Source organism: Piliocolobus tephrosceles, chromosome 1, assembly GCF_002776525.5.
Source record: "Piliocolobus tephrosceles isolate RC106 chromosome 1, ASM277652v3, whole genome shotgun sequence".
In the NCBI taxonomy this organism is placed as follows: domain Eukaryota; kingdom Metazoa; phylum Chordata; class Mammalia; order Primates; family Cercopithecidae; genus Piliocolobus; species Piliocolobus tephrosceles.
Window position 1 is genome coordinate 209,654,669 of NC_045434.1, and position 11,097 is coordinate 209,665,765.

Sequence of the window (11,097 nt, forward strand, 5' to 3'; positions counted from 1 at the left end):
AAAAAAAAAAAAAAAAAAAAAAAACAGAATTGGTCCATTGGACTCAGGCTCAGGCCAGGCAGAGCTAAGGCCAGAGGGGCCTCATGTTGCAAAAAGCGGGTGGAGAGAGCATGCTCCTCACCTCCTATGTCCCCACCCTACATCCATGGCCCAGTCTAAAGGCTTCCTCCTCCTCCCTCAAGTCTCTCGCCCCTTCCTTCCTGTTCTCTGCTTCTTCACCAACCCAGAGCTGTCACCTGAACCATAGTGACAGCCTCCTCATGGGCCTCCCTGCCTCCGGTCTCTCCATCTCATCTGTGCTTCACACTGAGGCCACAGTGATCTCTGCCCTGTCACTCTCTTGCTCAAAAACTATAATGGCTCCCCACTGCCTCAACTCCTGATAGGTGGAATGTGTGTGGTGGCTGAGAGCATGGACACTGGAATAAGGATGCTGGCTTGAATCCATACTCCTTCCCCTCTTAGCAGGCAGCCTTGAAGGTGTTTTGTTTTGTTTTTAAATAAAGGAGCTCGTAGACCTCAGTCTTTTCATCTGTAGAATGGGACTGATAAACGCACATACCTCCTGGGGCTGATGGGAAGATTCAATAACACATGCAAAGTGTTTAGAAAATTCCTCCCAAATTATAGTTGCTACAGTTTTCTCAATGTAATGGCTATTACTACCTCCGTAAACTGGCCCTAAACTTACAGCCTCGTGTGCTGCTGTCACTGTCCCCAACAAACCTTTGGCTCCAGCTAGGACAGCTGGGACAGTCTAACATTGTCCTCTAATATTCGGTTTTTGTTTTGTTTTGAGACAGGGTCTCGTTCTGTCACCCAGACAAGTGCAGTGGTGCGATCTCAGCTTACTGCAACCTCCACCTCTGAGGTTCAAATGATTCTTATACCTCAGCCTCCCAAGTAGCTGGACTACAGGTGCACACCACCACACCTGGCTAATATTTTTTTTTTTTTTTTTTAAGTAGAGACAGGGTTTCACCATGTTGGCCACGGTGGTCTCGAACTCCTGACCTCAAGTGGCCTCCCAAAGTGCTGGGATTACAGGCGTGAGCCACCTCGCCTGGCCTGTCCCCTAATATTCTTTCCTCCATACCTCCCTCCCCACACCATTCTTCTCCCTGTAGCCACTCATCCTAAACCTGCCTACCTTTCAGGGCTCAGCAGTTAGGAGGTCCCCTGTGTGGGCCCGGAGAAGGGCAGAATCAGGAAGGGGACAAGAAAAGACCAGGGCAATGACCAAAGGACCAAGTCACAACAGGAAGGAAGTTGAGCCAAGGGGTGGAGGGGTGATATCTAGGGAGAATGGGATGCAGGAGCGGGACTTGAGGGAGCTGGGGGGCAGGACAGGAAGGAGCAGGATTAGGGGCTTGCAAGGCTCAGCAAATGACAGCAGGAGCTGCTGGCGATGGGGCTACAGGAGCCTGGGGCCTCTGTGAGTTGCAGCCAGAAACTGGGGCTGGGGTCAGCGGGAGGAGGGGCCAGCAGGGACACCAGAGCACTGGTGGGGGTCCTGCTAACTAAGGCAAAGGGCCAGAGCCCTTCTCCAGGGGGTCACAATCAAGTCCACAGCTGGGCCACACCTGGGCCTTCTGAGCTGGGTGATGTGGTGGTGCAATCTGCACTCCACCCCCAAAGCCACTTACTCCAGCTGGGGCCAGGGAGGTCCTTGCTAATCTCAAGTGACAGTTGGGGCCGCCGAGGTTCAGAAAGGAGAAGGGAACTGGCCAAGTTCTCCCGGAAGCAGAGGCTGGGCCAAGATGAGGCCTCAGACCCCTGACTCCCAGCCCCAGGCCCCACCCATTCCCATGGCCTCTGGCCTTGCTCCTGAAAGACCTTCAAGAAGGCCTCCCGCTGAGAGCTCAGAAGATGTCCTCCCTCCTCGCTGTCCACAGCCTGCCTGCCTCCAAATCCCCTCCCGCTGTGCTCTCCCACTCAGGCACACTGATTCTCTGAACCTGTGGCCACATCAGTCTCACTAGTGCAGGGCCACGCTCAGACTGAAGCAGACGGTGGGCCACTGTCTGGACAGCAAAGGAAAACAAACAAATCCCCCTGGGGATTTCTGTCCTGTCTCCAGTCAGAGTGGCTGCGTCAAACCCGAGCCCCAGCTCCAAAAGGGACCCACGGAGGAGAGATCCGCTAGGCCTCTCAAGGAGCCAGTACGCCTGACAGAGATTCACCCTGCGGCCCTCGAAGTCAGGTGACACTGTGTTTTCCCAACAGAACATGCCCACTAGTGTCCAAAAGAGGGGAGAGGGAGGGCAGCTGGCCCTCCTGGGTCCTGAGAAGGAGCTCTGCAGCCCTCTCCAAACACCCAACACTTGCTGTGAACAAGCTAACAGGTCTCCTGAATCCAGCAACAGAATCAATAATCTAGCAACCATAAACCTCCAGGGTGATAATTCCAACCCCTCCTCCCCCTGCAAAGAAGAAATAGAGGCTGGGCGCAGTGGCTCATGCCTGTAATTCCAGCACTTTGGGAGGCCAAGGCAGGCAGATCACTTGAGGTCAGGAGTTCGTGACCAGCCTGGCCAACATGGTGAAACCCCATCTCTACTAAAAATATAAAAGCTAACCGGGTGTGGTGGCTCACGCCTATAATCCCAGTTACTCGGGAGGTTGAGGCTGGAGAATAGCTTGAACCTGGGAGGCAGAGGTTGCAGTGAGCCGAGATCATGCCATTGCACTCCAGCCTGGGCAACAGAGCCAGACTCCATCTAAAAAAAAAAAAAAGGTCGGGCGCGGTGGCTCACGCCTGTAATCCCAGCACTCTGAGAGGCTGAGACAGGTGGATCACGAGGTCAGGAGATCAAGACCATCCTGGCTAACACGGTGAAACCCTGTCTCTACTAAAAATACAAAAAAATTAGCCGGGCGTGGTGGCGGGCGCCTGTAGTCCCAGCTACTCGCACCACTGCACTCCAGCCTGGGCAACAGAGTGAGACTCCGTCTCAAAAAAAGAAGAAGAAATGGAGTCTCAGAGATGCAGGGTGGCTTGTCACAGTCCACAGGAAAGACAGGCTAGATGCAAGGGCACAGCTGGAGCCCTGGGATGCACCGCCAACAGCCCTCCCCCTGCACTCCCCCTGCACACTTGGGGCTCAGGCTTGGAGCAGAAGTAAATTATCTCTTCCAACCCCCCATCAGCGAACCGACACTTCCTCCTCCAGGGCTCACAGCCAAGTACCTCAAACCACAGTGACGTCACTGCCACCTGTGACATCACTACACGCCACCGTGGAAAAAGACTGTGGGTCCCAGGGAGGTGGGCCCTGAGCGTCACAGCCCCAGCCCCGAGGTCAGCTGCTCAGCAGAGGTGATCAAGGCCCAAAGCCCTAAGGGGAGGGGGCAGGACTCAGAACCAGGGCAGAGCAGCCTGCACCCATTACGGTGACAAAGGGCTTCTTCGAGGAAAACGCCCTCCCTGCTCAAGGCTTCCTTGAACCTGTGGGTTCCCAGACAGCAGGCTCTGCAGTGCCTGCCTACAACGAGGACTTTCCCACAGTGTGGGGAAGGGGAAAGGATCTAGCTCTTGAAATTGGAAAGGTGCCACCTAGGTACCAAGGGGCAGAGAGGCAAACCCCAGTTCTGCCTAAGGAGCTCCACCGTGCCCTTCATGAAGGCTGAAAGGCAGCCATGAATTCTTGATGGCCCTGGGGCCTGAGTCAGGAAATCACTCCACCCAAAGCAAGTGAGATTGAGGTCAGCAAGAAGAAGAGAATCTGGGGAACCAAGATATTGACAGTGGGGAGTCCTGGGCTCTCCCTCCTGGGGACTTTTAGATACCCCACCCCCAATCTGTGGCCTTTGTCAAGTACTCAAAGCTGATACTTCCCCAATATTCTATGAAAGCATTGGAACCAGGGCTGTTAGGTTTCACAGGTAGGGATGCTTAGCCCCAGAGAGGTTAAGTAACCCAAGCAAGGTAGCACAGTGAGCCAGTGACGGTGCTCAGATGGGAACTGTGATCTCCCAACACCCGGGTCAGTGCTCCTTCCTCGGAGCCATGCTGTCTTAGAAGTCACTTGGAGGCAGAAAATGGACAGCATGACCTCAGAAGAGCCCCCACAGGGCATCCCCTTCTCGGGGTCACAAGTAAACAGAACCTTCAGCAGCACAGAGGCTGGAGACGGAGGAGGTTTTGGAGACCGCCTGGAATCTTCCCATGCCCATCTTGCAAGCTGAAGCCTTGTGCACTGTCTCTGTGCTTCACCAAATGTATCCCTCACTCACCCCCAAAACACACAGCCCCTGTTACTCACTAAAAGGGGTGGTGAAGGGAGGGGAGGTGAGATCCTGACCCCGCCGCCTTTGCCACAATACGGTGTCCTAAGACCAGGCTGTCAAGCAGTGGGTATGCGAGGCCCAGTCAGGGGGCACTGGGGCAGAAGCACAGACAGGAAAAGGCAGGGAGGAAAGAAGTTGCTCTCTGAGATGATGGGCAGCAAAGCCACTTAGACAGGAACTCTGGGCAACTGCAGGGCTGCCAACCAAGCTTCCGGGCCCTGGGGCTGAGAGCAGAGAGTCTGACTCCACAGGGGTCCCCACCTAGGCCTAAGCACCACCCCACGGCCCAGAGACTCAGGTCAGACCTGCAAAGCCACCAATGGCTCAAATAGCTGCCAGTGCCAGGATTAGAAAGCACTTTTAATCCTGACAGCCAGTCCGTGAGGCTAGGATTACTCCCATTTTACAGATAAGAACACAGAGGCTCCGAGGCTTAGAAAGACTTGTCAAGGTCACACAGCCAGTAAAACAGCAGAGCAACGACTCGAGGTTTATCTGATTCAGAGGCCTGGGCCTTTTCCCAGAGTCATCAGTGCTGCTTCCCTGTGCCCAGACGAGGGTCCAGAACTGGGAGCCACAGCACCTCTCCTTTGTTCCTGTTCACCCCATGGCACCCCAAACCCCAGCTTCCCTCCTTGCCCACTTCTGGGTAAATCACGTGCATTCTGGGGTCCTGAGTCACTGTCGGTGAGTGGCCCCATCCCTCACTACACTAGGGATGTCGAGGGGGTGAGCAATGTGGGGAGAGGACCCCTAACCTCAGCAGACCTCATTCAATGGGAAGGGGAGCCCAGAAAAATATCCCAAGAGATGGAGGCAAACAGAACCCCACCCTGCCACCACTGACTTTTCAAACCCCCTGTCTCCTCATCTGTAAAACAGGGCCACTATCAAGGTCAAAGTCAGACGAATATTTTTTGAACACTTACTATGTGCCAGACACTGTCCTAGGCCAGTGGCTCTCAATCAGGGGCAATCCCCCAACGCCAAAGGATACTTAGCAATATCTGGAGACATCTTTGTCACAAGGGAGGGTGGCGCTACTGCCATCCGGTAAGTAGAGGCCAGGGATGCTGCTAAACACCCTACGGCTCACAGGACAGCCCCGCAACAAAGAATTAAATGTCAAGGACGCTGAGATTGAAAAACCCCATTCTAGGCTACAGTCTACAGTGGTGAATGAGGCCCCGCCCTCACGGTACTTACAATCTTGTGGAAGGACGTAATAAAAGTGAAAGAAATAGAATAGGTCAAAAGCATTATACAGGAACACAAGGCAGGTCGGGGAGAGAGAGCACCTGGCAGGGAGCATTTACAGGCAGGATTGTCTACTTCAGCAGAAGGAAGTGAGGGAAGGAGATCAAGGGACATCAGCAGGAGGAGTATTGGAGGTGAGGGGGGGAAGCAAGTGCAAAGGCCCTGGGGCAGGTGTTTGTGCAGCACATCTGAGGACAGAAAAGCATGGCTCAAAAGCGAGAATGGGGCCAGGCACGGTGGTTCACGCCTGTAATCCCAGCACTTTGGGAGGCCAAGGCAGGTGGATCACTTGAGTTCAGGAGTTCGAGACCAGCCTGGCCAACATGACAAAACCCCGTTTCTACTTAAAAAATAAATAAATAAATAAAAGCCGGGCGCGGTGGTTCAAGCCTGTAATCCCAGCATTTTGGGAGGCCAAGACGGGCGGATCATGAGGTCAGGAGATCGAGACCACCCTGGCTAACATGGTGAAACCCCGTCTCTACTAAAAAATACAAAAAACTAGCCAGGCGAGGTGGCGGGCGCCTGTAGTCCCAGCTACTCGGGAGGCTGAGGCAGGAGAATGGCGTAAAACCCGGGAGGCAGAGCTTGCAGTGAGCTGAGATCCGGCCACTGCACTCCAGCCCGGGGGGCGACAGAGTGAGACTCCGTCTCAAAAAAATAAAAAAATAAAAAAAATAAAAAATTAGCCAGGTGTGGTAGTACACACCTATAATCCCAGCTACTTGGGAGGCTGGGATGCCCTTATGACCTTGGCTGAGCTAGTAAGCCTATGTTCTCATCTGTGGATGTGGAAAGCCTGGCCCTTGTCACAGAGCCATGGGTGTGAAAATGGGTGAGGTGGCAAAATTGCTTGAACCCAGGAGATGGAGGTTGCAGTGAGCAGAGATTGCACCACTGCACTCCAGTCTGGGCGACAGAGTAAGACTCTGTCTCAATTAAAAAAAAAAAAATTTTTTTAAAAAGAAGAAGAAGAAGAAGAAGTGAGAACGGGCCAGGCGCAGTGGCACGTGCTTGTAATCCCAGCACTTTGGGAGGCTGAGGTGGGAGGATCACTTGAGGTCAGGGGTTCAAGACCATCCTGGGCAACATGGTGACACCTCGACTCTACTAAAAATACAAAAAATACAAATTAATTAGCTGGGCATGGTGGTGCACACCTGTAGTTCCAGCTACTCTGGAGGCTGAGGCAGGAGAATCATTTGAACTCAAGAAGCAGATGGAAGCTGCAGTGAGCTGAGATGTCGCCACTGCAATCCAGCCTGAGCAACAGAGCAAGACTCCATCTCAAAAAAAAAAAAGTAGGTTGGTGTAGAGTCGGATGTAACATACATGCCATGGCTCCGGGAAAACTCTTCCCCTTCCCAGGCACAACCGTCCCGGCTACTCCTCCAGGCAACATTGCATAGTAAGGGCCATAAAGCATCACCCAGCCCTGGGAGGGACAGTGCTACGGGGAGCCACTGTGCCAGGCGCCAGGATGACAGGGTCACCTCTGACATAAAAATGCCTGGCAGGTTCTCAGCCTTTCACACCCATGGCTCTGTGACAAGGGCCAGGCAGGGAATACTTTCCACATCCACAGATGAGAACATAGGCTTACTAGCTCAGCCAAGGTCATAAGGGCAGTTGGGACAGAGCCCACGCCTGTGAGGTCTGTGACCTGTTGGTAGTGTAGCTCCTAGAGGGTTGGAGCTAGATTTTTTTTTTTTTTTTTTTTTTTTTTTGAGGCGGAGTCTCACTCTGTGGCCCAGGCTAGAGTGCAGTGGCCAGATCTCAGCTCACTGCAAGCTCCGCCTCCCGGGTTTACGCCATTCTCCTGCCTCAGCCTCCCGAGTAGCTGGGACTACAGGCGCCCGCCACCTCGCCCGGCTAGTTTTTTGTATTTTTTAGTAGAGATGGGGTTTCACCATGTTAGCCAGGATGGTCTCGATCTCCTGACCTTGTGATCTGCCCATCTCGGCCTCCCAAAGTGCTGGGATTACAGGCTTGAGCCACCGCGCCCGGCAGGAGCTAGATCTTGAGGTCCCCAGAGCCAGGCACTGGGCTGGGCTTGGAGTAGGTGTGTCCATGAGTTTTTGGGGAATGATTCAATGAATGGCCCCACCTCAGGGTGCCTGACCACCTACCCACTGCCCTCTAAAGAGGTGTCTGACCAACAGACCACACTCTCAGCCAACACACAGGCTCCCCGCTGGGATTTCAGACAGAGGGCGAAGACACAGAGATGTGGTGGAAGGAGGGAAGAGCCCCCAGGGCCAGCAGGCACCCCAGATCACCCAACTCCTCTCCGATGTCCAGCCTGGGAGCCCCCAACCTCTCCCCTAACCTGAACTGGCCCCAGGCCCTGGGTGATGAGGAGGCAAACAGCAGCACCTCAACACCAAGACTTCCAGGGGGAGGTGGGCCAGGCCCATCAGGCAGAGACCCCTTATCCTTCTCCCCAGACAGCCCAGGCCCTGCTCATCCCCATCAGAGGCACCAAGCACTCACCTACTGCCAGCTTTACTGCGATTTCTTTGTCAAATGAATAAATGACTAAGTGAATGAATGATATTTTCCATACCAGCTGGCAGATAAGACTTTTAAACCAGGCAAAAGCCCTGCAGCAGTGAGTCAGCTGCGTCCACGGCTAGCTCAGGTCTCCTGGAAGCTCCTTCTGCAGCTCAGTTGACTTCCATCCTGAGAACCCGCTGTGTGTGAGGGCCCGGCTGGGAGCAGGAGTGCAGATACGGGCACTGGGAGGGTGCTGTGAAAGGAGCTTTGGAATCAGGCAGACCTGCATTCAAATCCTACCCCTAGCTCCCCGGCCCCCAGCTCTGTGATCCTGGGAAACGCCTCAGTTTCCACATCTCTAAAGACAAACGGCACCACCCACCTCTTGGGAGTTGCTGTAAGGGAGGTTTCAGTGAAATTTCGTGACGAAGTACCTAGCCCAGTGCCTGGTGCTTAGTGGGTGTTCAGAAATCAGGAGCTATGGTGATGCTACTAACGCAAAGGAGGAGGAACCCACAGTTCCGGCCCTCAAGACACCTTCCATCCACTTAGGGGGTAAAATGCTAGATTAAAAGGCAGAATGCAATCTGTCCTCAAACGGAACAGAAGGGCCTGGGAGTTCGAAGAGATCACATCCAACTGAGAAGGAGGAAAGGCTTTCCCGCAGAGAATGGCATTTGCAGAAGGCCTTGAAGGATAGGGGTAAGGAGTGTCCCTTGGAGACCGGAAGGCACGGACAATGCTTTTGGCACGATGACACACACGATGGCCATCGTCAGTTCCACAGAGGCTGGGAAGCACATGTGTAAGGAGGTGGAAGAAGAGCTCAGGTACCTTACTCTGGCCTGGGATCTCCAGTTTCTGCCTCGACCATTGGGAGCCACAGGAGGCTCCCCAGGCAAACAGAGAGGTGCCTCATGCTTAAGAAGGGTCTCTCTGCCACGGATCAGCGGGAGAGGGGGCAGGGCCTGGAGACCAGCTACAAGACTGTGGCAATAGTCCGGGGTGGGGTGGTGGAGAGCAGGGATGAGGGAGGAGGGAATCTGAGCTGCTACAGGAGCTGGTCAGGAGGGGAAGGAAGTGGGAGGGAACCCGCTCCGGCTACTCCAGGACTGCAGCCTGGTGTCGTGAAGAGCCCTGTGCCTGCCACCCCTCTCCCATCCAGGGGCTTGCATGACCCGAGTTCACCCAGGCAGGCCCAAGCTCAGTGGCAGGAAGACCCTCTCTGAGGCCAGAGTCTATGGCATGACCCCCAAGTCAAGCTGGGGACCACAGTCATCCCCATTCACACTCGGCCCTAGAGTAGGGATTCTCCGGACCCAAAGGCCACCCAGGACTTACTCTGGGGCAGTTCTCTGGGACCCATTCCTGGCACCCACTGTGGGTGAGTCAGTTCTAGTCTGATGGCCCCCATCTTCCACCCACAAGAACTGGACTCTCTGGCCTCAGATCAACGAGTCACCTTATGTCACCACAGAAGCCAGTGCCACCTCCCACCTTCCTCCTCGGTCAAGATGTCAGATGGGGGCAGATGGGCCACGTGTCCATCAGGGGCAGCTCTGAGGAGGGATGAACGCCCACCTTCCCTGCAGTCTCAGGGCACAGGGGCCAAGGGCCGGAGAGACCCCCTTTGGAGGAAGAGTTCCCCCGGGCCCTTCCGTGAAATACAGGTCCTCTGAGCCTCAGTTTTCCTTCTGTAAAAAATGGGTTATCTTACCTTACCAAACCATGGAGACAGTCAAAAAAATGGGATAATCCTATGTTACCGAACCAAGAGAGTCAAAAAAAGGCAAACGGTACACAGTCCCTTGTACGCCCGTTGCTACTGTGGGAGTGATGTTCATAGGAGCCCCAGGGTTTCTGCTGTTTCCATTTTCCTGCGGCCCCTGGAGACTTCATTTGCCTTGCTCGATTACCAACCCAGACCTCCCGCGCTTCCCCTGCCCCCAGAGGCCACAGAAAGCAGACTCTGCAGTAGCCCCCAGACGCATCGGGAGGAAGCAGACAGGCAGCTCGCCCTCCAGTTGTGCCCTCAGTGGGCCTGACACACACCTGGCCCTGCTCTCCAGAAACAGGACCCTGGTATTTCTAAGAAATCGGAAAACCGTCACCCAGAGGAAGAGGAAGTCTTCTGAAGAGGGTGCCCGGCGTGGGCAGTGGGGCAGCGCCCCGGCACAGCCCCTTCTCCACCGCGTGGGAGGGAAGGGCTGTCGCAGCAGTCACCTGGGTGAGGGAGAAGGGGTCCCGGGTCTAGCGGGGGTCTGCCCAGGGCTCGCTGCTCAGCCCCAGACGCCCCGGCCTGCGCTCGCGGAGGAACCAGGGTGCGCTCCTGTCATGACGCGGGTAAGAGGGGTTTCGGGGGCCGGAGTTGCGCCCCGAGCGCACGTGTACGGGCCCAGGGTCCCCTGCGGGTCCCTAGAAGTGTACGGCGCGTGTCTGACGCGGATGCGGGGCGGCGACTCGGACTTCCAGCCTCCCAGCCCGTGACAGCGCCCTGGGAGAGCGCGGCCCGGGCACCCGAAGGCTGCGCACCAGCCGGGTGGGCATGCGGGGCGTCTGTCCCCCGTGGGCCGCGCGAGTCACCCACCTGGGCGGGCAAAGCGTGCCCCGCGGCCCAGAGCTCCAGTCCGACGGCCAGCGCGGCCCAGACAGCGGCGGGCGCCATGGGTGCGGGCGGGATCCGGTTGCCCCCTGCCCTCGCGCCCTCGCGCCCTCGTAGCCCAGCGCCTTCTCCCCAGGCTCCGCTGTGCTCTGCAGCCGGCGACTGAAAGCGAAAGCCCGCGCCCCAGCCGGCCAGAGGCCAAGCGGCGGGGCGGGGCGGGGCGGGGCGGGGCGGGGCCAGTCGGCCTTGGACACGCCTCCTCCACGCCCCTCCCCAGCCTCTGCTGGGCCTCCGAGCCGACCACCCCAGCGTCGCTGCCGATACCTCCAGCGTCACTCCCAGCACTCGGTGACCCTTCAACCTCCTCCTATCGTCCCCTCCTCTTCGAGTCACCATCTCCACCTGCCCGGCCTCCACCTGCCCTCCCAGGTCCCACAGGTTTCCCTGTCCCG

At 56.0% G+C, this 11,097-nt stretch overlaps 1 protein-coding gene across 2 annotated transcripts in view; it reads right to left on the reverse strand.

Moving 5' to 3' along the window:
• The window catches only part of TNFRSF1B (TNF receptor superfamily member 1B), a 43,321-nt gene extending 32,469 nt beyond the window's left edge, over window positions 1–10,852 (reverse strand). For both annotated transcript variants that reach the window (XM_023191987.1, XM_023191986.1), the window contains exon 1: window positions 10,631–10,852. In XM_023191987.1, coding sequence (XP_023047755.1) covers window positions 10,631–10,708 — 78 coding nt within the window. In that variant the 5' untranslated portion in view covers window positions 10,709–10,852. The remainder of the gene's footprint in view (window positions 1–10,630) is intronic.
• Window positions 10,853–11,097: the final 245 nt, after the last annotated feature.